Genomic DNA, 26,922 nt, shown 5'->3' with positions numbered 1-26,922 from the left:
CCCTCTGATACTTGACACCAAATAGTTGTTTTCTTTAAATCTATCCAGCAACCTTATATGAACATCAAAGCCTGTTAGCAGGGCTAGATTAAGACATTCTGAGTCCCTACAATATGTCAAGTTTAAGAGGCCCCATAAAATTACCAGAAAAAGTATATTGTAACAAAAAAGACAAAAATAGAAATAATAAAGTTTTATATTTGTATGTATACCTATACATAGGCATACAGGAGATGTAACTAAAAACTAATAAGAAAATCTCACTGCTGCAGTGCAGACCTAGCTTTCATTTCTGGTCCTTGTCCCTCACATCCAGGTAATCAATATTTATAGTGTTTAGGCCCTTTATCCATTGTGGACTGTTCAAAATGGAAATACCCCAGTCAGGAGTGAGAGCAATGGCAAATGTTGTATGTGGAATTTACCACCCTAGTAGTAGCAATGGTAGAGGCTGTGGGATAGATAGGGTTATCACCATTTTGAGAGTCAGAATCACTGGTGTAAGTTCACAGGGTTTGCAGGACTTCTTAAGTTAGCTCTATGATACTTTGATCTAAAAGCCATCTGGGGAACTGTGTCTCACCAGTTATCTTCCCCCTGACTGCTCCTTCCCCATTGTACTTCCAACTGGCTTGCTAGTAGTCAGCAAATTATAACACTTTGTCTTTCTATAACACTTACCATCCAAAAACCTCAACACACTTCAAACGTTAATGAATTCAGCATCTCATAATGGGTGGATCTGTATTCTCCTCAGCTGGAATGTGGAACCCCTGACTCTGACTCTCCTTGTGGGAGTAGGTAGCTAATTCCAATTCCATCTACTGGCTCAGGAGAGAGTAGCAATTATAGCAAATTACTGACTTGCACCATAGTAGGGGAGAAGATAGAGTGTACAATGATCTCTGCTGCCTATGGTTTGGGGAGAAAATCTGCCATCTATGCTATACTCTCCCATATATCAACTACAACTGGCTTTCCCCTTCAAACTGTCTTGAAAACACCCAGGCCTGCTTCCTAGTTGCCCAACCCTCTTGTAACGTCACTACCCATATAATTTCCAATTGTTAGCTGTTTTCAAAAAGAAAAACAATGACAAAGATTGAAAGTCAATAGTGCTCCGAGAGGTTGGGAATGGCTACGATCTACTGCAGTCAGCTCCGCCATCATAGTGAATTAAGGCATGTTCATGATTCTAAGGATATGAAATACCATGATAAAAACCATTAAGTCCATGATTTTTACAGCACATTGTATGCCTTTGAGAACTGGGCAATTCCATGATAGGCACAAAATTTGTTATGATCAGACCCTGTATCAATTAAGGAAAATCTACGGAGCTGTTTTCCACAGTGACACTCCCTATATGTTAAGAGTTTATGAACACTTATCTATTAGAACTTCAGGGAATTAAATTTGCAGCAGGGTACCCCATAACTTTTAACTATAACCTTGCAATGGTTTATATTGCCACCAAACTTACGAATAGCATTTGACTGGAGGAACAATTTTCAATTGTTTGAAACCGGACCCTTCTTGTCGTCACTTGAGTTGTTGGGTTTTTAGTTAAATACAGGATGCTCCTGATAGGATTGCCACTTCAGGATTTATTTCCAACTAAAACTATTTAATTACCATATTAGGTATAAAGACTGATTGAGATAAATCTGTAGAAAGACACCAAAATGCAATACAACAGAGAGAACAGTTTATTCAGGAGAGCAGAAGGCTGCAGCCTAACAATGAATTCAGCAGGCTTAATGGTCCTTTTCTCTTCCTCAGCCCTTAAGTTTTGAGAGCAAGAAAAGCTACACTTTAAAAGTAGAGGGCACCAATCCCCACCTGGAAATGCGTTTCCTGAACCTGGGCCCCTTCCGAGACACCACAACTGTGCACATCAGTGTGGAGGATGTGGATGAGCCACCAGTATTTGAGCCTAGCTTCTACTTTGTGGAAGTGCCTGAAGATGTGGAGATTGGAACCACCATACAAATTATTTCTGCCAGGGATCCTGATGTGATCAACAACTCAATCAGGTTTTCATAGTTTTTTTCCCCCCCTTTTCTTGTTATCCAGAGATTTTTCTACTGTATGTCTTAGCTGGTATAAATTGAAACCTCCGTTACAGCTCTGCCCCCATATTGTATTTTAGGTAATCAACTTTTTCCCTTCTGTTTCAAAGCACATTGTTACATGCAATCTATCTTTGTCCAAAATTCAGATATACAAATGCTTTTGTAATGTACAGAGTACATGCTAGTAACATAAGCGTGAACCACTAAATTATTTATTGTGACATTCAAGCTGGTGAGCTAGATATTCCCATTAGCAATAAAAGACGATACACTACATTTACAGTCATGTGAGCTTCATGTCTACAACTCAGCTAGGAACCAAAAGAATGATCTTCATGGATTATTTCTCTCATTTCCAGAGTAGCAGCCAATGTTTTTTCAGGCTGTCTCATGTATTCATTGTTGAAATTCATGAAAGCTACAGGTTCACAGTATGTTCATAGACCAGCAGATGACACAAGTTTCTCTGCTCTATGTAAGTGGTTACTACATTGTTCCCCTCTCCCTGTACAAGCTCAGCTTCTCAGTTGCCTGGCTTCAGGATCTGGTCAGAGAAGCACAACAGAAATGCTAGATGCTGACTTGCTAGGATTTTTGAAGGAACAGTGAAATCCTGTATATGTGCTTTTATGGTCTTCACGTAGGGAACCTGACAGCCAGTTCTGCTTAGCCCTCTATTTTCACCTAGAAGTGCTCTCTCTAAGATGTAGTCTTTCCTTTAATCCTACATCATGTCAAATGTTTCTAACTCCTACCTAGATTATTAGACTATCCTTCACTCGGCTCTGTGCTTCTCATCATATGCCTTTCCTACAGTATCAATCAAACTATGTCATTCATTGCTCTCTGTGCCTTTGGGTCTTATCATTCTAATTACCATCTGGCATCATCCACACTTCGCAGTGAAAACAAGTTTGTGTACATTTGTGAAAAAAAAATTCTGTAGACATAGAAGGTAGACTTGGGCTCGTGTTTTTAATTGTAGTTTTGAGGCTATTCTAGGGCTGTTCAGCTAACTGCTTTAAAACAAACTTTTTTGGAGAAAACTACACCAGCAAGGCAAAAGCACCTATTCAAATTCAGGAGCAGTTATAAATATGCCCCAGTATTTACATATGCACATTTTCTTGCATGCATCCTTTCTTTCTTCCTGCATTGTAAATACACAGACAGAAACAAAAATTGAATGATTTAGGTAAAGAAAGAAGTAGAAATCAACTATTACTCCTCCACTGCTTTGCACCTCATTTTGGTAGTTATGACTATTCCTAATGAGAACAATGGTTTTACACCATCTTCCCATTCACTTTCTACTGGCAAAAATGACTCCATGAGGTGCATGGTTGGGGAGAATCTAGTAGTGCTAAATTTAAGGGGGAGAGGGACATACAGTCAATATACCAGAAGTGATTCCATCAGAAACTAAAAGTTGTAATTCAATCAAAAATTAAACTTATTTTCAAATTTGAAAAAAAAAAAGTTTCAAGAGCCAGAACAATGTTTCAGAATGGCTGATTAAACACATGGGAATGCTCAAATCACTTATTTCTGGCATCTGGACTCCCACCGTGGAAGACTGATTGCTGGAAGTATGGCTTGATTACTGCTGAGTGACTAAGGCAGATAATCTAAACAGAACAGTGGAAGTGAGCATGGAAGAATAGTTATTAATAGGAGATGGTGTACGAAGAATTCAGTACAAAGCCTCCACCTGTGCTTTGTGACATCACTGATTAATGCTGCACCACTAATCAGGCTACATTCACTTTCAGATGGTGGCTGGCCTTAAACTGTCATAAGAAAACTCTTTTAATAGACCTCATACAAGAATTATTATTACAGAAAAATATAGCAACCCTGGTGCAGATTTCTGTAATCTCAAAAATCTCTATTTAAAAATAGGGAAAGTGAGAGAAGTGGAGAAAAATTTGTTGTTTTTTTTTAAGGGGGGGGGAATTGCTATTTCTTTCCCAGGTGCATAGGGTTAGTGTGTTGTATTCCCAGTGCTATAGCACAATGCTGTCTTAAAATCAGTCTTGCATATTTGTTTGGCTGATTGTAATTTAGAAAATAAATCAAAATTACGGACCTGATTCTGCTGTTGACGTATGTGGATAATTTATTCAATTTCAATAAGTGCACTTATTGGGCCAACAGTGATGAAAATGAATCTAACGTACAATCTAAGCAACAGTAAAAACAACAAGGAATCCTGGGGCACCTTAGAGACTAACAGATTTAAATCTGAATCTGATTTATATCTGATTTAAATGTAAATCTGTTAGTCTCTAAGGTGCCCCAGGACTCCTTGTTGTTTTTGCAGATACAGACTAACACGGCTACCCCCTGAGTCTAAGCAACAGTGCTTGGATTGGCACCAGGTGATCCCTTTTGATGGCGTGCCTATCTTAGATAGATAGCTGTACTAGATTAAACACCATATATTACAGTCTGACTAATAAAGTACTGTGTTTTAAGTCTGCATATCAGCAACCTCCCAAGGAAAGAAAGAAAAACAGTTTACTTCAGTCTTTAATTTAGTGTGAAAATTAAAGGTATTTTTCACCTGCAGAATGATTTTGAGGGGACAGATAAACTGCCTCCATGGTGGTGGGTGGATAGTATAGCCAGGAGCAGGCATCGTATCTCCAGGTGCACTGGGGACTCTTTGCTACAGCTTCACACATGAGGTGTCTTTTACTCTATCAGCACCAGGCAGCTGCCACTTACTTGGGAACAGAGGTTGAACAGTGACGGCCATGCTGCCAGCCCATAGAAACACTTCCCCCTCCTAGGCTATGTCTTCGCTTCTTGGGCAAAAAGCCTTTTGTGCAAGAGTTTTTGTGCAAAAATGTCTTGCACAAGAGCACATCCACACCTCAAAGCATATCGTAAAAGCAATGTGCTTTTGCACAAGAGAGCGTTCACACTGCATGGACGCTCTTGCACAAGAAAGCTCTAATGGCCATTCCGTGAATTGCCATCAGAGCACCTGCGCTTTTTCTCTGGAGCATCCACACCTGCCTTTTTGCGCAAGAACGCTTGAGCAAAAGGGAGTTATGCCTGATAAAAGGAGGTTTACCTATGTCGGAAAAAGCCCTCTGTTCTGCCATTTTACTCACTCATGATTTTCTTGCGCAAAAGCACACTTGAGGTGTGGCCGCTTCATGAGTTTTTGCGCAAAAACAGCTGGTTTTGTGCAGAAACCTTGTAGTGTGGATGTAGCCATCGAGTATTTGGTGCTGCAGCCTCTACTTGCATAGAGAAAGGATTTCAGTCATGTAATTGGAGTGCCAGGGAAGGAGAAGAGCTTCCTCTGTCCTTCCTAACCACTAGTATGCTCTAGATGAAACTATTTTTATATGATTAAACATAGTATCATAGTTTAATAAAAGGGCCCAATCCTGACTGACTTCTGCACCTATATTCCCATTGCCATCTGAGAGTTTTGGGTGTGCAGATAAACGGCAATATGTCCACCTGTAGTAAATACATGTCAGCCAGCAGAAGGATTGTCCCAATGTTTCATTAAGGGTGATCACTGTGGATCAAATGTTTTCATTTAAAAAAATGCCAAAATGGATAATGTCAAACCATTCTTCTCACCACAGAGAGAGGCATTCCAGTGCTTATTCCTGACATTCAAACTAACACGGTTACTAAGGAGCACATTCTCCTGTTCCATGGATGCTTTTTTAGTAATATCGAAGTGTTTTGTAGCAGCATAGCTTATTCCTGTATAGGAAACGCACCTTTATCCCAGTAAGAATTATATTGGAAAAGCTACCTCAGTAACAGACTTCCACCCTGAACTATTTAATTAGCCTGTACTACTTTCAGGCTGTAGTCTGTGGTGAATTATGCATTGCACTCCCCACCCTCAAACTTCAAATTAGTGCTCTCTGTGAAATAATGCCAACACTGAACCACTTATCAGTTAATGAATGCTCTAATCCTTACATAGCAAAGTCAATGGGAACCTGAGTAGACGAATGCAGTTATTTTCTATATAACAGTTGGTAAGCTATGTTAAGGCTCAAAATTAGGTCACTAGGCAACAAAATTGCAGATGAAATTCAATGTTGATAAATGCAAAGTAATGCACATTGGAAAACATAATCTTCACTACATACACAAAATGACTGAGTATCAATTAGTTGTCACCACTCAAGAAAAAAGTATCAGTCACTAAAAATATCCACTCAATGTGCAGTGGCAGTCAAAAAAAGCTAATGATGTTGGGAATCATTAGATAATAATACAACGTCATACTGTCTCTACATAAGTCCATTGTACGCTGACATCTTGAATACTGAATACAGATGTGGTCATCTGTATTTGAATTGGGAAAAGTACAAAAAAAGAGCAACAAAAATTATTAGGAGTATGGAACAGCTTCTCTATGAGCAGAGACTAATACAACTGGGACTTTTCAGCTTGGAAAAGAGATGAAAAGGGGGGATATGATAGAGGCCAATAAAATCATGACTAGTATGGAGAAAGTAAATAAAGAAGTGTGATTTACTCCTCATAACACAAGAACAAGAGGGTCACCAACAGAAATTAAAAGGCAGCAGGTTTAAAAACAAACAAAATAAAGTATTTCTTTACATAATGCACAGTCAATCTGTGGGGCTCTTTGACCAAGGTTGTTGTGAAGGCCAAGACTATAGTAGAACTCAATAAAGAACTAGATAAATTCATGAAGGATACATCCATTAATGGCTATTAGCCAGGATGCGCAGGGCAGGAGTGGTGCCCCTAAACTCTGCTTGTCAGGGAAACAGGAGATGGATTATCTGATTATTGCTGTGTGTTCGTTCCTTCTGGCATTGGCCACCATTGGAAGACAGGATACTGTGCTAGATGGACCATTCGTCTGACCCCAAATATCCAGTCTTAGATTCTTATGGCTGTAGCACAATGTTTCCACAAGAGTTGCATGATATTTTTAATATGTACTTTTGCAGATATTCAATTGATAGAAGCAGTGATCCTGGGAGGTTCTTTTATGTCGACATTGCAACAGGAGCTCTGATGACTGCAAGACCTCTTGACCGGGAAGACATTTCTTGGCACAATATTACTGTGCTGGCTATGGAGTTGAGTAAGTAGATGGAGATTGTAGGTAGATTAGAGATACACAGTAATAGATTAGTAATACACAGAGGCACAGTAATAGATTGATTTCAATTAAACAATACAGATTAAACAATTTGTATTAATTGAACTGGAAGTCATATCTGTTTGAATTGAACTGCACACATTACAGAGTGGATATTGCATTTTAGTTTTACACTCTTTTTGTAGAAGGATGAGATTGGAATGCTTACAATTAATTGCACAGTGTGATCTTCTCAAATCATAAGTATTCAAGTGGACTATTGTAAAGCTCTTCTAGAAATACAATTCAGTGAGTTCTTTCTCCAGAACAACTTGTTAAAAACAGCAGCAGCGAGTATTAGAGTAGAAATCAGGGCTGATCGGGAGGATGAGATGGCTCAGGGAACCGGTAACAGGAAAAGCATTTTTTTACTTCTGGATCACTGGCTCAAATCAATCCTACGTTAGTAGAGAACAAATTTCATTATCATCTGCTTACTGCCACATCATTTCACACAAGCTACTAGAAGTGTGTGAACTGAATGTAACTACTCCAGAAGAGGTGAAATTTGCTAGGAAAAAGATGAGCCTTCTTTGCATCCCACCCACTGACTCATTCTCTGGATTGACTATAGATATAGAAGGGTCCCATTATGTTTGAAGCAAATAAAATTTCACTTTTCTGCATGTGGAGTACATTTATATTAGGCTTCTAGCTTCCAAATTGTCTGAGTTAGTATGCACTTCTGTATGTAATGGATGAATAAGGTGAAATGGGATGAGATGTAATAGTGCAAAGTTCATTTAGGGTATGTCTAGACTTCATGACTCTGGCAACAGAGGCATGTAGATTAGGCTACCCGGCATAGGAAAATGAAGCGGCAATTTAAATAAATCGCTCCTTCATTTAAATGTAAATGGCTGCTGCGCTGTCCCGATCAGCTGTTTGTCGACTCAGCGCGCTAGTCTGGATGCTCCGCGGTCGACATCAAAGGCATTTGTCGATCTCCCCGGTAAACCTCATCCTAAGACCTACCGGGGAGGTTGACAAATGCCTTTAATGTCGACTGCGGAGAGTCCAAACTAGCGCGCTGAGCCGACAAACAGCTGATCGGGACAGCGTGGCAGCCATTTAAATTTAAATGAAGCAGCAATTATTTAAATTGCTGCTTCATTTTCCTATGCCGGGTAGCCTAATCTACATGCCTCTGTCCCCAGAGGCATGTAGTCTAGACATACCCTTTGGGACTAACAAACAAAATTTTGCTATAAATTGGGCATATATCAGCTAGAAGTAACAGAGAAGAAGAAAGTATTAGTTGATTACAGGATGACTATGTACCGCCAGTGTGATACAGCTATGAAAAAGGCCAATGCAGTCCTAGGATGAATCAGGCAAGGTATTTCCAGTAGACAAAGAAGTCTTAGTACCATTATACAAAGCACTGGCAAGATCTCATCTGAAATACTATGTGCAGTTCTGGTATCTCATGGAACAGGAGCAAAGAAGGGCTTTGAGGGTGATTCAAGGTATGGAGAACCTACTTTATGGGAGGAGCTTGTTTAGCTTAATCAAAAGAAGGATGAAGGGAGATATGAATACTCTGTATAAATACGTCAGAGATAAATGCCAAGGAGCAAAAACAAATGGATATAAACTGGCCATCAACAAGTTTCTAACTATCAGAGGAATGAAGTTCTGGAACAGGTTTTCTGCTTCCCTTAGAAGGCTCACTGGCTTTAAGACTGACCCTGATGAATTTATGGAGGAGATGACTGGATGAGACCAACTACAATAGCATATAACTAATCTGTGACGGCTAGCATTAAGTATCCCCAATGCCAAATTGTGGGACAGTAGATAGAGAAGCCTCTGAATTGCTAATGAGAATTCTTTCCCAGCTGGCTGGATGTTGATATTGCTGACATGCTCAGGGTCTAACTGGTGACCATAATTTGGGGTTGGGTAGGAATTTTCCTTCAGGTCAGATTGACAGAGACCCTGGAGGCTTTTCAGCTTCCTCTACACTACAGCATGGGGCATAGCAGGTCACTTGCAGGGTTAACCTAGAGTAAATAGTGGATTCTCTGTAACTTGAAGTCTTTAAATCATGATTTGTGGACTTCAGTGACCCAGCCTCATCCACTCATCCTTGTAAATAGACCCTAACCTGTGGTTGTGTGACCTGCAGTGTCTAGTTAGAAAAGAAAATCCTCATGGTCCCTTCTGACCTTTAAAATCTATGATTTTCTATTCTTAAAAGGTAGTTGATATTATTCCGTTTATAAATTAGACATTCAAATGCCTCAGTGATACAGCTACAGAATAAAAACATATAAATGACCAGCTAGATAGTCAAATTATAGGTTAATGAAAAGTAAAATTATTTGACATATTAACTCAGTAGTGCAGACATGCCACATGCACTCAGAATATTGTACATAAAACAGTTAAGAAAATTCCAGAGTGTGTGCTAACATAATGTTAGGAATTATTAAGAGAGAGAAAGATAATAAAACAAAAATATACAGTAAAACCTGTGTTATCCGGCATGCTCGGGGATTAGGGCATTCTGGGTATCTAAAAATTCCGGTTATCTGAGGGTCCCATCAACCCAGGAAAAACCAATGGACAATAATAGTAAAACTCAGGTTTTTAATATTGGTAGTTTTATAGTGTGAGGCAGTTGGTCTCACATTTCTATTTTGAGTTAAAAATGTTTAGTACTTCTTAAATAAAAAATTGTTAAGCCAATCATGATAAACCAAGCCAGGCCTGTGTGCCTAAAGATGTGACAGTATTGTGGCCGGGGGCAATGCCGGATAACAAAGGTTTCACTGTATATTGCCGCTAGTTAAATACATGATACACCTATATCTTGCATTTTGAGTGTAGATGTGGTCACCCCATCCCAAAAAAAGATATATTGGAATTGGAAAACAATTCCAACAGAAATGGAATGGCTTCTATATGAGGAAAGATTAATAGGATTGGTCTTTTCAGCTTGGGAAAGAGACAACAAAGGGGGCATATGATTAGAGGTCTATAAAATCATGGCTAGTGTGGCGAAAGTAAATGAAGTGTTATTTATTCCTTCTCATAACACAAAAACAAGAGGGCAAAGAAATTTATAGGCAGCAGTTTTGAAAAAAAAAGAAAGAAAGGATTTCTTCATACAACAAATGGTCAATCTGTGAAACTCTTGTCCTTCACAACATCCTCTGGCAAAATTATAACAGGTATAAAAAAAGCTAGATAAATTCATGGAGGATAGATCCATCAGGGCTATTAGCCGAGATTGTGCTATAGCCTTAGTTTTACCAGAAGCTAGGAACAGGCAACAAGAGATGAATCAAGGATTACCCATTCTATTCATTCCATCTAACACACCTGGCATTGGTCACTGTCAGAAGAAATACTGAGCTAGGTGGACCTTTGGCTTGACCTAGTGTGACTGTTCTTATATATGCTCTACTGTATTTGAAAATATTAAATCATGCTATCAAGAGATGATATTTTTAAAATATACACAAGCAGAGTTCAAGTTCACAATTAAATCTCAACTTTTATGAACTTTTCAACAACTCATTGCTATCTTCCTCTTGTTTTTTGTATCGAGTTCTTTTTTTTTTTTATGTGGGACAACCGGGTGTGGGGGATAAAAAAATACAAGGAAAAAGAAGATAATATATTCATCTTACCGACACTGGATTTGTTTGTTATTTGATCTGAAGAAATTTGCCTTCATAAATTCATCTCTCCTTCCATTTGTGAGTAACTGAGCTGATAAATTATGTGTCTTTTCATTTCCACAAAAGATGTCAAGACAATTCCATCTTTCTTTCACTGAAATTTGACTGAAAACTATCGTAAACCATTTTACATTTTTCAACCAGTGCTATAGCTGATCAAAAAATGGACATTTGTGTACAAAATATGTCAATGTCAAGCTGTTTTATATTTAAATTGTAAATTTGGAGAAAAAAATCAGAATTGCATTAAAAAAAAAAAGCATCAGCTCCTTGAGCCCAATGCCTTGTAAAACAAAACTAGCTGAACCACACGTTCCACCCTTAACCCTTGGCATAGTCACAGACTTTTCCATAATTTTATTTTTCTCAGAGGTTTGAAAAAGCTGAGAGTATTTGAGAAGTCAAGGTGGTTAAAATGGACATTTAACTCAATCTTGCCTACAGTATCTTCCTACAACTCTTATAATTAGAGTAATTTCACATTCAGTGCACCAAAGCTGAAAGAAAAGTTCCCTTGCCTTATTGTCAGGGAAAGCAGCAGCTTTTTCCTCTGATCATCAAGTCTCTGTAATCAGTTTGTTTGTTCTTCTTTTAGACAATCCCTCACAGATTGGCAGTGTATCAGTCACAATAAAAGTCCTGGATGTGAATGATAATGCTCCTCAGTTTTCCAAGTTCTATGAAGCTTTTATGTGTGAAAATGCAAAAGCTGGACAGGTGAGTAACCCTAATTATGTCTATGTGAGAGGAATGTTGTCTCTTACATGCAGAGACTGCAATCCATAGGCATAGCCAGTAACTAAGAAAAGGAGGAGATGGGACACAGTAGACTTGTACCACAAACAGAAGATGTTTAACCAGAACTCTGTTCAGCAGCTCTGATGCGCTTGACCCAATGTATGTCTTCACCATTTGTTTTCAAAGGAAAATACAGTACAGGACACCCTCGCAATTCCGTGTATTCACAGATCTCCTGTCTTGTCCTAGCAAGAGGGTGGCAGGGGCAGTAAGCTGTGGGGAAACTCACCTCAGCTCCCAGCCCTCCCTCCTCCGCAGTAGGTTCAGGAGTGGCAGAGAACTCACCATAGGGTCCAGGAGCCATGGCTCCCACTATTCACAAATTTCACCATTGGTGGTTGATACACAAAGACATCCACCACGAATGGCGAGAGTTTCCTGTATGCTGACAATATCATCCATTGCATCTTTCTCCTCACCTTTGATCACAAACCACTTTGCAAACTCTGATTCACCTCACTTCTGACATGAAGCCATCTTGTAGGGAACCTTGCAGCAGAAAAGCAAGTAGTATCCTGCACAGAAGCCATGACCAGAGGAAGTATAAATAAAGACCACTGCGGCAAACTCAGGTTCTAATGAAGAGCACTGTAGACTCTTTAGTACCCCTACATGACAGACAGGGACTCGGGTGGGTTTTGTGTTTTTTTTTTATTATTATTATTATTATTATTATTCCTGGCAGGAAGAATCTCACATATACAGTGAGTTGCATAGAACTGAAGGTATCCATCTCAGAAGGGTGAAGAACTAAGTCTGAAGAACTGCTTACTAGAGTTTTGATTATGTGACTAGAGGTAGTCTGGATATTTCTAACATAGGATTCTAGGTTCCACTTATTGATACATATGAAAATCAATAATCACTCCCCTAAAACAAGCAGTGCTGACTCCCGGCTGTCCCTTTTCTGTCTCTATCACATCCTTTATATACGAGCTCATTCATAAGAGTGTCTGTGTTCCACAATCAGGCACACAGGCTGGGCATTTGAAAGTCTGATCCTATACTCACTGATGGAAGTGGGAAATTTGTCATTGACCCCAGCAGTTGCTCAACCTAGCCCTTGGATGATGATTGCCTGGAAGCTCAAACCGGAATTGGAGGCCTAAGTTTAAGGGCACAGATCTTAAGTAAGGGAGGAAAACAGATATATACCACATTTTAGGCCTGCTCTTGGCTTTCACTAAATCTAATGCAAGCCTATTTACCCCTGTAAAGTACCCTAAAGTGACTGGACCAATTTCATTATATGATTCCCTGGAAGTCAATGAGTTTATACTAAAGATAACTTTGTACAAGTATACACAAAGAAGCCCCAGAATGGTGCAAAGAAGAAACATCACTGCTTAGATTTCTTGGGAAAATGGGCTTTCAAGTAGTGCATGAGAATTTAGACATACAGCAGCCATTAGAAATAATGTGAGTCATGTGACTAAATTGCTTTACCACTTTGAAAAGTTCCTGGAATCAGTTTTATAGTGCTATTTAAGGCTGTCCAGGCTTATCACTTCCCAATTAATGTCTTAGAAAAAAAATTGGATGCTGTGAATTCAGGTAGAAGTTTATTCCTTATCTTAAAACTCAGCACACTGTCCCTGAAAATGAGGTTGGTAATCTATTGACAATGGGCTTTCTTGTGGCATCTGATGCGTGTATTTTTGAGTATTTCAGAGCCTTGGAAAAAGGCTTGATTTAATTTGGTAATGAGGGGTGGCTTCTCTTATTTTAGCTGAGCCAATTGGCCCATCCCTAGTTTCACTGGGATTTGCATGATTGCAATGGAATAAAATGAAGTCTTGAAGGCTTGTGACTTGTCCCTCACAAGATGGTCTTGTTCAAACATGGCATTTGCTTTCACTGTTAAAGTGTAATTCTTTAAGCGGTATCTCCCTGGCAAGGCAGTGATCATTGTTTTATTCTTGTCTCCTACAGCTGATTCAGACAGTGAGTGCAGTAGACCAGGATGATCCACAGGAGGGTCAGCACCTCTACTACAGCCTGGCTCCTGAGGCAGCTAACAACCCCAACTTCACTCTAAGGGACAATCAAGGTAATCTGAGTGGACAGAGTCAGTTAGTTACACTTATTTCTATTGCCTGAGTTGGATGTGAGAGGCTTTGACTCACATTGTGCTATGAGATTGCCATCTCAAATAATGCCAAGTGACACCTGCTCCTTAAAGGCAGCGATAAAATGACATTATTTTATACACTTGAAGGTTACACAACATTTGCTTCTATATAAATATTTCCCAGTAATAGGATCTTTTCTTCAAGGATAACTGTCAGCATTGTGCAAATTCATATCTTGTGGGCATGCTGTAGGCAGATAAGATTTCAAGAGTTGGACTTGAACTGGAACTAGGAGAAAATCAGAGAAAATTATTTTGTTCTCTTTGCACCCAACATGTTTTCTTCCAGGCACAGTAAGTGAATGCTGCGCCTTCTTATTCCAGAGTCTCCATTCTTTTTTTACAGGGGAGATGCATGGCTGTGACCAGAATCCCAGAGAGCCACACTGCCATTACTCCTGTAAAGGCTCATAAAAAAACGTGACTGGCCAGCAAGAGGGATGTACCCAGTGCGGCCACCTCCACAGGGACTAAAAATATAAGTTCTGAGTAATTGGCCAGCCAGGGCAGAATTCCCCTTTGCAGCCACCTCAGTACCAGATGGCATCAGCAGCTCTGAAGCACGCACTGTACCAGAAACACTCCCTCCCCAAGTCTGCTCTGCAACATGGGCTGCGCTCCACCTAAGAAACTAAGGGCAGTCAGGCTCTGAGGCAATATTAAGGAGAGAGTCAATTACCGGTAAAAAGAGTCTCTAAAAGAGTGGCACAGAGAAAACTTTTGGTACCAGATGTGACAAAATTCCCAGCTACTGAGCGCTCTGCACCTTCCCAGCCATCGGTACTGACCATGTACCATGCACACTCTCTGCAGTACCAAGTGAACCCAGGGTAACACATGAGTTCTAGTATCCTGGAGACCTGTGGCCTTGATACCAAGGGGAAAAGAGCTACTGTGCCATCTCTAAAAGTGGCACAGGAAACTTTCAGGACCTGGTGCAAAAAAACTTTCATCTAGGGAGTGCTCTAAAAGTACCACAGACAAGTTTACCAGCACCCAGAATCACTCTTGACTCTGGGCCAGCTACCACCAATACCCCGGTCAGTGCTGCTCCTATCCAATGACAAGTCTGACAGTGGCCAGGAGGAAGTTGTGGCCCATTATCACAATACAAGGATCCACCCCACTTGCATTGAACCAACCCATAATCATGATATGGTACAACTGGGGTAACCTCATGATTGCCCCCCATTGCAAGCCTTGGGCACAACAAACGTTGCAGCCATGGAGTGGGTCTCAAGGAGAGTCTGCCAGACGGTCTCCTACAACGTGGCTGTCCTGAGCCCCTGATTCGGGTTGGAGGAAACTTTTCCTCAACAGGAAAAAGGGCTTGAACAGAAAGCTACCCCTCCAGCAAACTTCTTATCTCTATCAGATGAGGCCTCCCCATCCCATCACTAGGTGATGATCTTAAGAACTTCCCAGATCTTGCCAAGAGGGTAGCAGATGAGCTGCAGATTCCCCTTCAGGAGGTCGCAGATGCACATCACAACTTGGGGGATATTCTGCTCACCTTCTCATACAGAATTTCCCTCACAGTTAATGAAGTAATTCTAGATTCTACCAAAGTTTTCCATGGCAACAGAGACTTCCCCCCCCCCCCCAAAAAAAAACCAACCCCAACCTATGTCACTCAAAGCGGCAGACGTCCCCTTTCAACATTTGCAAATCAACTCCATCATTGTGGATGGGATAATGCATGAAAGAAACAACACAGCGAGAACTCCACACTTTCAAAATGGTGCTTTTTCAAAAACGTGCCATGACGCAGTTATGCAAATGAAGCACGGCATATTTAAATCTCCGCTTCATTTGCCATTTTGAAATGTCTAATTTACATCCCTCTGTTGAAAGAGGGATGTAGTCTAGACACAGCCATTGTTGCAGAAGACTTCCAGTCTGAAGGGTCCAAACTCTTTTGCGGAGTAGACAGTCTTCTCCCCAATCCTGGACTTAAGCTGTAGGTCAGTAAAGAAGATATACCTCTCAGCCACATAATACCCACCATGTCAGCATTGTTACAAGCCATATGGTAAAAGACTAGGGCTCAAAAATAGAAGCAATCTGCATCCCAATCCACTACCTCTCAAGCCACCTCTTCTAAGCACTTTTCAGGGAGTGATGGAAGACCTGAACAATTATGTCTTGTAATCTCAGCTGCCATCTACATACCTGTCATGCCACTTTAGAAGTCACCTGGCACTATTTCACAGCAATTGAATCACCTCTGACAGATGGGTCCTCGGGTTTATTTCAAAGAGTTGTGCCATTCAATTCATGTCCCTTCCAAATCTCTTTCCCCATTCCCCCTTCAGGGACCATTCTCATAAGAACTTACTTTATCAGGAAATATATCATTTGTTATCCCATTAAACCAATCCTGGTGAAACTCAGGAGCAAGAGGATTTTTACTCTCATTATTCTCAGATCCTCAAAATGAAAGAAGGCTGGAGTCCCATTGTAGTTCCAAAGACATTAAACAAATACGGGAATGTGCCGAAGTTCAGTATTGTCACACTAGCAGCCGTTATTCCAGGGCCATTATCAGTACAGACTGCTCCACCCAGATTATTTACCAAGATTCTCCTCATTGAACTGATCAGTTTCAGCAGCGGCTGAATCAGGACACCTGGGGCAGAGCAGCTGGGGTGCCGCTGGGTTGGTCCAGTAGCGCCGAGGAGCGGCGCTACTGGACCAACCCAGCAGCACCCCAGCTGCTCTGCCCCAGGCGTCCCCAAGTCAGTCGCTGCTGAAACTGACCAGCGGCTGACTACAGGAAGCCCCTGCCCCGGGCTTCCTGGAATCAGCCGCTGATCAGTTTCAGCAGCAGCTGACTTGGGGATGCCTGGGGTTCTTAAGTTGAATCTGTATGTAAGTCGGAACTGGCATCCAGATTCAGCCGCTGTTGAAACTGATCAGTTTCAGCAGTGGCTGAATCTGGACGCCAGTTCCGACTTACATACAGATTCAACTTAAGAACAAACCTACAGTCCCTATCTTGTACGTAACCCGGGGACTGCCTGTAGTTACCCCAGTTCAGCAAAAGAGGCCGGGGACATTGAAAAATAAAGGCACCTGCCTCATCATTGGCTGTAATCTGGATACAGCACTGCTTCTTACTTGACCATGCATCTGGAAATTCATCTCCAGGCATACAGAGGAAAGTTTTGGGGGTTGATTATGAATGTAGATGGAGTATCTGCCATAGTTAACAAATGGGTTCTTTTTAAAAGGATGCAAGTAGCAAGAAGGCAAGTGACAGCAGCAGGCCAATGCTGTGTCTGTTCACCATGGTTATTTTGACCAGGGCCCAAAAATTTCCCCATGCAACATTTGGTGACCTTGTCTCTCTTTTGGAGAGGGGACATATTTTGCCAATAACGTTGAAAGCAACCTTCACTGTAACAGTTGGCAAACTAAGCTCATTGTGTTCTTGAGGCATTATACTAAAAATAGAAACTTATGAAAATTCTCAGCATAAGATGTACTTTTTTTGTCCAAGTCTGTGCTTGGTATAATTTATAGTGACAGCAGCAATGGAATAGCTGTGTCTCCTTCGCACTTTAAAAATACCCATTTTTCAGAAACCTGTATCTTAGCACTTAGGGATAGTATTGGTTATACATCTGAAATGTACATGAAGTAGTTTATGAACAAGGTTGTATGACAGGGCTGCTTGTGAGCAAGGAGCCAGCTGGCAGAGACTCGCTGCTCTGTCCTCAGCAGGGAGCTGCTGCTGTAGCTGAGGGAGAAGTGCACTTTCCCCAGCCAGGCAGCACCGTGCATGGCAGTCCTGAGCCCCTGGGCAGGGCTCATTAAGCAGCTGTGGGGCTGTGCTACCACGTAGCTCGGAGGGAACTTTGCCTCTCACCCACTTCCATCAGATATATGATAAATTATTTTTGTAGTAGTTATAAATTATAGTAATTACTTTAAGTCAATTAACACAAATTCTGGGGGTAAATTATCCCCAGTCCTCCACAGATGCATGGTGCCCTCCCTAGCCCCACAAGCCAGGGTACATAGGTGCAAGAACTAGAGATGCTGGGGATACTGCTTCACTCCCTGCCTTCAAATGGTTTTAGCTATGTACAGAGTTTATAATTTAGTTCAATGAGTCTCAGCACTCCCACTTTCCAAATTGTCCCAGCAACCCTGCCAGTGTTTGTTGTGCTCCTTGAATGTAGTGGAATACAGTGATTGCTCACTCCTAATGCCTTCAGGGGACTAATCATCGCAGCTACAGCAGGAGTGTCAAGGAGATAACCATGGCACGCTCTTGTCCACATGCCCACACAAAGCTTATCCTGCATGACATCCCGTATATTCCATCCCAGAAGATGGAGCATGGTATGTGTTCTGTTTTCCCCAAGAGCTAACTTAGGAGACAGTTCCTCTGCCAGAAATGATACAGAGCTATATCTGCCTGCACTCAGGGCTATAGCTAAATGCTACAGTCTCTCCCTCTGTGATGAGAAGAAGCTGTGTGAGGCTATAATGAGGTTAAACACTACTTGTGCTTTTCTATCACCAATATTTCATAGAACTTCTCTTTTGGGTTACGATCTAGCAGGTGTCCAACCCGGGCAACTGCTCTATTCAAATATCAGACATGCCACATCACATTCTATTATATTATGCACCCAGAAGTATTGCCTCAAATCACACTGGCATTTGATGAGATACATGACTCCACAGTATGGCACAAACGTATTGCAGTTTTAATGCAATAAGTACAGCTATTCTTTAGGGATGACCTGGATCCTTGCCTGGTATTAAGCTAAACAAAAACAAAAGGGCAACAGAAAGGCTGAGAAACACCAAAGGGAACTATATCACCATGACTGGCTAAGAGAGATATGGGAAACATATTTGCAACAATTTAAAAAAACAAAAAAAAAAGCATACTTCAACCTTTGACTGTAAAAGTCTGTTTTTCATCCTGGACAGGAACACATAGTAGCACGACCTAGAGTTTGTCATTAATTAATGCTGCACAACTTCAGCCAAACACGTGTCTTTTACGGAAAAGTGGTTTGTTTTATGAGTAAAGTAGAACCCTCTTATAATCAGAGGCATCAACTAGGAAGAGGTAGAGATGAACATCTCCCAGTGGTTTGCAATTACTCAAGCTCTCATAAGCCACAGAGGCCAACAGATCAAGACCCAATTTTTAAGCATACTAAATTAATATAGTTGCTGCTCGTGATACCTGACGCGTCATCCCCACAGCATGACCATAGTGCTACTGAAATTTGACTCAGTTCCCCCACTGCACTGAGGGGGCAGCCAGACCAAGTTTCAGTGAGTGACATTGCAATCTAGCACAGAAAGGGCTGGCTGGGCCAAATGATACTGCAACTCAGCCCACGGGGTGTCCCTCCCGTACAGCAAAAGTACAAGGGCACCCACCAGGAACCCCTCTCATATCAGTTCCAACTCAGGCACTGTGAGGCCAAGTGAGAGGGGAGACTCCTTGGCCAAGGGAAATCAGGATACCTGAATTTCTGAAAATAATCAAGTCTCTCGTCCCACCCAAGTAACTCGACTGGGAGTGGAGGTTCATTGTCACCACAATTGTATTCAAATGTCTATTCTTGTTCACTTTAAACAGACTGTTTCTGGGTCTGTGTATGTTCTGAGAAAGGTCCCGTGTAGAGGGTGGCTCTGCAGCCAGCCAGCCCACCCCATAATTTACCTCTTTGTCTGAATGCCACAGAACTAGCTGTTGGCACAGTCAATATTCCAACAAACTGCCATTTCCTGATATTGCTTCCGTTTCTCCACCCTCTATACTACATGTGCTGCAGGAAGGGCACTGTATTAGGGTCAGTGGTCACCAACCTTTTTAACCACAAGATCACTTTTTCATTTAAGTGCAATGTAAGATCTATCTCAAACTCAAATACCTTTGCTCCACTTCCTTCCTGCCCCTTCTCTAAGGCCTCACCCTGCTCATTCCATCCCCCTTCCTCCCCATCCTCGCTCACTTTCACCAAGTTGGGGGTAGGGGTGCAGGCAGGCTCTGGTCTTGGGCCAAGGGGTTCGGAGTGTGGGAGGGGCTCGAGGCTTAGCCCAGGGTGGGGGTCCAGGAGGGGTTTCAGGGTGCAAACTCTGGGAAGGAGTTTGGGTGCAGGGGGACTCATGTCTGGATTAGGAGATTGGGTCCAGGAGGGGGTTCAGGGCTGGGGCGGGGTCAGGAAGCTCTGGCTGGGTGCCACTTAGGCGAGATGGCTTCTGGGTGGTGGAGCAGTGGGGTTCAGGCAGGTTTACTCCTGCCCTGGCCCTGCACCACTCCTGAAAGCAGCTGGCATGTACAGCAGTAGCTCCATGATGCCATGTGCTGCCCCTCATCTACAGGCACTGAGCCCACAACTTCTACTGACCATCGTTCCTTCTTATTGATCAATGGGAGCTGCAGGAGTGGTGTCTGCAGGCAGGACAGCAGGTGGAGACCCCCTGCTCTGCCTTTCTCAGGGACTGCAGGGACATGCCAGCCACTTCCAGGAGCAGCAGTTAGCACAGGGATAATGACTCCAGCCATGACAGGTTTGGCGTTTTAGAACTCACTGCTCAAAGCATTAAATGCAAGCGTAGGAGAGAAATGAAAATTATGAAAGTACAGACCAGTCACAACCAAAAATAACACACTTAGCAAACAGTAAATGGAGTAACAACAACCCCCCATGTATGTGTTGTGTTGGGAGGTGAGAGGGAAGGACAGTGTGTGTTTGTGAGAATGACAGACACACACACACACAGTGTGAGAGAGTGCCAGAGATTTGCATTGCCAAGCTCCCTCCACCCCCTTCTCTCTGTGTGGAGACAGGGTACAGGAATAGGGACACCCTGGCATCAGCACCCACCTCTTCTCCCTCCCACACCCTCCACAGAAAGCAGAAGGTTCCCTGGGGAGCAGCCCCAAGGCAGAGGGCGGGAGCAGCATGACAGGGGGTAGAAGGGCAACAGAAGGGCCAGTGCTTGATAACGTCCTGGCCAAACCAGTCAGGATCACCTGTCAGAGGATCCAAGATCTACTGGTAGATCCTGGTACTATCCCACTCCAGGTCCAGTTCCATACAGATCTCAAAAAAAGTTGCCGTCATCATCCTGAAATTCTCTCACCAAATCTGATTGCCCAGCTTCTCAGAATGATCCTTTCCCACCAGTCCATGCTAGCTTCCCAAGCACAGAAACAACACCACTTCAGGACCTGCTTCAAACCTATCAGTTGCTCGCTGACCTCCTCCTCTTCTTCTCCATCCTTCTTCCTCTACCTCTGAAAGTGCTGCAACCATGTAATTTGCTTGGTGATATGGAAGGTGAAGTCCAACCCCACGTCATCCAGCTTTCTGTGCTGAAATAGAGGGCTAATAACTTCTGTATGCTTGCAGTTGCCAAGTCTATGCCTGCTGACAGCAATTCAAAAAAAGAAAGGAAGCAGGAGGAGGAGAGAATGGAATAATAGGATTTTTTTAAAAACATTTTATTTCTCAGGCTTCTGGAATGCATACCACAATTCACAGAATGAAAAAATCCCAGAACATACACTACTCAGCAGTAAAGCAAAGGACCACAGGCCTTTGCTTATTGCTCATCAAGCCGCCACTTTGCGTGCACAATGATTCGAATTGAAAGAGGCACTACCAGCCTGCGTGCATGCCATTAGTGCAACTCATGTCCTGCAAGATAAATCGTAAATATCAAATCAATCCCCACCCCTTCACTCTGTGTAGACAAGCCCAGAGATAGCACAGAATTCCTCTTCGCCAATTTAGTGCTGACAAGATCAGCGCTGACTTCTCCAGGAAGTCCTTGCAGATTTTCAGAGCCACGAAGAGTGGCTGCCTGAACTCTTAGGGTACATCTACACAGCAGGGTTAAAGTCAAATTAAGCTGCGCAATTTCAGCTACGTCAATTGCATAGCATAAAGCGAAATAGCTAAATTCAGCTTTTGGCACTGTCTACACAGCAGGAAGTTGAAGGAAGAACACTATTCCTTCAGCTTCCCTTACTCCTTGTGAAATGAGGGTTATCATGAGTCGGAGTAAGAAGTCCTCCAGCTTGACATAATTTCGAAATAAAACTTGTCGTGTAGACGTGCCACGTGTTATTGCGGAACATCAGTTACTCCGAAATAGTGCTGTTTTGTAGCAGTGGCATAACGAGTAGGGATGGGGGGCACAGTTGTCCCTGGGCACCACGCTGGGGGGGGGAGGGCAATTTAGTCCTCCTTCACTCCCCCGTCATCCCTCAGCTCGCCCGCTCCGCCTCTGCCCGCCCCTGCCAGCTGGAGCTTCTTCCCCACCTCTCCACCCCTGGCCCAACCCTCCTCCATCTCCGCCGGCGGCTTAGTGCGTGCAGGAGCCCAGCCCCAAACTGGAGGGGGCGGAGGAAGACACGGTCCAAACTCCCACACCACTCCCGTCGGGTTCTAGCTCAGCGGCGGCAGAGGAGAGGGTGCAAATTTTGCCTTTGCCCCCAGGCACATAACACCATCGTTACATTTCCTCTGAGTAAATGTACCCTTACTCTTCTGATCAGCCATTCCCACTGTACTGAGGAACTCCGGACTATGTGAAAATTGTAGTGTGATATGTTTTCATTAGAGATGGTTGAGAACTGGAAATTCTGCCATTCAGGAGAGTCTAATATTTTGGCAGGGGATGAGGGAGAAATTGTTAATCAAAAGTTGACATTTTAAAATGTCCTGTGAAATAATCCAAAAATGTTTGAATTGAGACCATCTAATTGTTTCATTTCCATTATGTTGAAGTGTTTTATTTCAGCTTTGTTTTCATACATTTAGTTCTGATATATAATTAATATTTTTGTAATATACAACATGGCATTTATATATTTTAAAATGAAATATATAATTTAAAATGAAATGTTTTGTTTTGACAATGTCATACATCTCCACCTTTTCCCCATCTAAAGTTTTGTTAAAATAGACATGTTCCTGCCAAACATTTTAATTTTGATTAAACTGAGAGTTGGGGGGGGGGGGGGTTATTTGTTTGTTTTTTGGGTGTGTGGAAAGCCAAAAAAGAATTCCTTCCTGCCTCCAACTCCCAACCAATGAGGCACTGAAAGAAACTTATTTGGGCTTCTTTTATCCTTTTGGTGTCCCCAGTGGATTGTTTATATATCCCAGAATGATTGAGTCACCTGATATTAGAGGACTTTCAGATGAAGGAAAAATAAGAGAACACTGCATTTCCACAAGGGATTCACAAACTAGTTTCCACAGAATTTGCACTGGAAGCACAAAAAAACCAAGACCTAGAAAAGCTGCTGAGCAGGAACAAACAGGGACAACAAGTTGCCCTCGACTGTTCATTTCTATCTTGCTTTCTGAGAGATATTTCACCAAGATCTGAAGGCTGAGTTTGCTCTAGGCAGTTAGTGTCACAAAGGGTAAGAGAGTCGCATAAGGTGTATGCCTTGCAGGTCTATATGTTTTAGCCTAAAAACATATTAGAGTTAGTATAGGAGGATGAGGCAAAATGCTGATTAGTGACAAACTGGTGAAAAGCAAAGAAAACAGGGAGAGGACATCACAGATGTGTGTAATGTTTTTTTTAACCTTCATTTCCAGCTGAAAATGTTTATATCATAGATAAGAATTTATTTTTGTTAATTTCCTGCCTTAGACAACACTGCCTGGATTTTAACTAGGAGATCTGGCTTCCGACAGCACGAGCAGAACACCTTTTACCTCCCCATCCTGATCTCCGATAATGGGCACCCCATGCTGAGCAGTACTGGCACCCTCACCGTGCATGTGTGCAGCTGTGATGGCGACGGTGTGGTGGCGTCTTGCAATGCAGAAGCCTATATACTCCCAGTCAGCCTGAGCAGAGGAGCACTCATTGCAATTCTAGCCTGCATCTTTGTCTTGTTAGGTAAAACCTGTGTTCCTTTCCCTAATGAGGGGATTCACGCACCTGTTCTGGTCATATTACTTGGCAGACTGTTTGCCTCACAAAGGTTGGTTTTATATTATATAAGCAAGTGTGTAAAATACACGTAAAGCTGTTTCTTCATTGACCTAAGCACTTATCCCAAGATTGTATGAGACAAAGAAGGGCAACAGGGCAAGAGAGATCAACCCCCACATGACCAAATGGTCTAACTCCCTCTCTCACACACACCAACCAGAAAAAAATGGAAACTTGTAAATATCATTATTTTGGCTCTGAATCTTCCAGGTGATTAGCACCTCAGTTCTGATTAAAACAAAGAATGGGAGCAAACTGATTACTTAAATGGTCCCATCATCATATCTTAGGCTAGGATCTATCTCCTGTGGGAGCAATGGTGCTTAACATCTCTCTTGCTCTCATTTCTCCACAGATAGGATCCATTTTCCTACCCATTACCCCTATACTCTCCCCCACATATTGGGATCAACAGGAGTCTGGGTCAAATTGCTCCTTCCCTTGATTGCCACTCATTGCCTAGAGGTTCAGAAGTTCACATTCTGTCTGAGGAGTAATGAGATAGATGTACAGGCTAACATTTTTAAAAAGCACCAAAGTCCTATTTTCAACAGTGACTATTAGAAGCAACCAGGAGCCTAAGGTCATGTCTGCACCAGAGAGCTTTTACACCAACTGCACTGCTGTACATCTCTTGTGAAGCGCTCTATGCTGATGGCAGAGAATTCTCCCGTTGACATAATTACACTGAGCAGCAGTTGCAACATCAATTTGAGGAGCTCTCCTGTTGACATAGAACTGGGCACAAAAGCACTTCCTCAGTGTAAATTATGTTGCTCAATGGGTTGGGGTTTTTAAAAACTCCTTAGCAACATAAGTTATACAAACAAAAGTGACAGCGTATATATCACAGACTCCTAGAAGAGACCTCAGGAGGTCATCGAGTCCAGCCCCCTGCCCAAGGCAAGACCAACCACAACTAAATCATCCCAGCCAGGGCTTTGTTAAGCCGGGACTTGCAAACCTCTAAGGCTGGAGATTCCACCACCTCCCTAGGTAACCCATTCCAGTGCTTCACCCTCCTCCTAGTGAAATAGTTTTTCCTAATATCCAACCTACACCTCCCACATATAATCTGTGTCATTTAAAAAAAAATCAATGGGATCATGAGAGAGAGGGAGCAGATTAGATGGGCCCAAACTACAATATTTGGGTATGGGGCCAGATTATAGCAAGCCTTCTCCTTACTCCCAAACTCTAGTCTGTTTAAATTCTGAGATTTGTTTTGGCCTGTTACTATAAAAAAAAAAATCCAAATGACACATTCAGACCAAAAATTTTAAATTACACTTTTGTAGCCCCATTCCAGCTAACCAAATCTGAGAACTCTTTGACTTCTAGGTACTACTGATTTAGCCTCACATCGAGAGTAAATTATTAAATGAAGTATTTCACTTATTACAAAATTGACATGTTGCTTCTGACTGTGTTGGTCTTTGCACTTCCATTGCATCTTTCAGCCACTCCTTCTGTTAGAAATGCACAATTGATCCTTTTCTCAGTCATTTAGGAGAGCAAAAGTCAGAGAGCTGCTCTTTCTAATGCCCATGTGTTTTGGTTGCCCCTTGTAGTGCTCGTACTGCTCATCTTATCCATGAGGCGGCACAGGAAGCAGCCCTACATCATTGATGAAGAGGAGAACATCCATGAAAATATCGTCAGATACGATGATGAAGGGGGCGGGGAGGAGGACACCGAGGCCTTTGACATTGCTGCCATGTGGAACCCCCGAGAGGCTCAGGCAGTGGTGAAAAGCAGACAGGACATGCTGCCAGAAATTGAGAGCCTCTCCAGATACGTGCCTCAGACGTGTATAACAGACAACAACGTTCACAACTATGTGCTGGCCAAGCTATATGAAGCTGATATGGACCTCTGGGCTCCTCCTTTTGACTCCCTGCAAACATACATGTTTGAAGGGAATGGCTCAGTGGCAGAGTCACTCAGTTCATTACAGTCTGTCACTACAGACTCAGACCAGAGCTATGACTACCTGACAGAATGGGGACCTCGCTTTAAAAAGCTGGCCGAGATGTATGGTGTCACAGAAGGCAACGGGGCTTTGTGGTAACAAATGAGGAGCAGAGTGTTTTCTACATGATACAGACATCTGAATCTAGATCCATTCTCATTGGAAGCTTGTATGGACATAGGCTGAGACCTCCTAAAATAGCAGTATGGTGCTTGAGTGAAAGGGGTGCAAACTAAGCTCTCTCTGGATCAGCTTTACTCAGTTAAATTAAGTTACATTTTTAAAGAAAGAAGAAAAAGAGGAAAAGTATTTCCTGATTTTGATAGCTATATTTGAAACTGTCATTCCTGGAATATTATAATAGTCTCTCTCTCTCTCTCTCAAACATGGCAGCTTACTGAGTTGTTTGGATATGAAGATCCTTAGGTTCAATAGTAATATTCAGCTCACAGGGAAATTGTCAGTAAAAGAGGATCCTCAATTGGTTATTTTTCCCCATTTAAAAAAAATTGCTTGCATACAAAACGAAGAAAACAAAAAAGCAGAAAACCGAAACTGGAATTTTATGGAGTGTTCTTTATAAAAATCAGCCTTCTTTCTTTATTGCTAAACGTTCCTTTAATCATTGGAAAACAAGCTTGACTTTTCCCATGTTGCTCAGAGGGGAGGGCCTGGAAAGATCTTTGGATTGGTGCTCTAGTTTAATGGCTGATAAATGAGTCATTGAGGTTAATACTAATCTGCCCCCGTCAAGTTAGTGTAAATTTATTCTCCTCTCAACTCTTTAAAATTTTGGCACCGCTGAACTGCTCAGAACAAAACCAGAAAATCTGCCTCTTTTGCACTGTAGATGTCTTTTCCATGTGCCAAATGTGGTTAGATGCTAGCAATGAAAGCCAAATTAAAAAAAAAAAAAAAAAAAAAAAAGATAAATACATGGGTTAGAGGGGCTTTCCTAATCTGTGTGAGGTCAATCCAAGGGATGTTTACATACTGTAGATAACCTACTTGAACAAATGCAGTATTATAGAAGAATAAATGGATGTAAGAAAATTACATGTATAAGTTTTGTATATTTGTTAATA

The 26,922-nt window shown here is 42.0% G+C and overlaps 2 protein-coding genes across 4 annotated transcripts in view; one reads left to right on the top strand and one right to left on the bottom strand.

Moving 5' to 3' along the window:
- CDH20 (cadherin 20) overlaps positions 1-26,772 on the top strand; it is a 161,900-nt gene extending 135,128 nt beyond the window's left edge. For 2 of the 3 annotated variants that reach the window (XM_075921395.1, XM_025184535.2), the window contains 6 exons: positions 1,783-2,036; positions 7,046-7,182; positions 11,527-11,648; positions 13,662-13,779; positions 23,518-23,769; positions 25,437-26,772. In XM_075921395.1, the coding sequence (XP_075777510.1) occupies positions 1,783-2,036; positions 7,046-7,182; positions 11,527-11,648; positions 13,662-13,779; positions 23,518-23,769; positions 25,437-25,936 (1,383 nt within the window). In that variant the 3' untranslated portion in view covers positions 25,937-26,772. Of the gene's footprint in view, positions 1-1,782; positions 2,037-7,045; positions 7,183-11,526; positions 11,649-13,661; positions 13,780-23,517; positions 23,855-25,436 lie in introns of all 3 variants that reach the window. The other variant, XM_075921396.1, reaches the window with a different exon arrangement.
- The window catches only part of RNF152 (ring finger protein 152), a 242,485-nt gene that overhangs the window by 23,114 nt on the left and 192,449 nt on the right, over positions 1-26,922 (bottom strand). The window lies entirely within an intron of this gene.

This window comes from Pelodiscus sinensis, chromosome 2 (genome assembly GCF_049634645.1).
Source record: "Pelodiscus sinensis isolate JC-2024 chromosome 2, ASM4963464v1, whole genome shotgun sequence".
Classification (NCBI taxonomy): Eukaryota; Metazoa; Chordata; order Testudines; family Trionychidae; genus Pelodiscus; species Pelodiscus sinensis.
The sequence above is the reverse complement of the archived record's forward strand: the minus strand, read 5'-3'. Positions and strand labels throughout refer to the sequence as shown.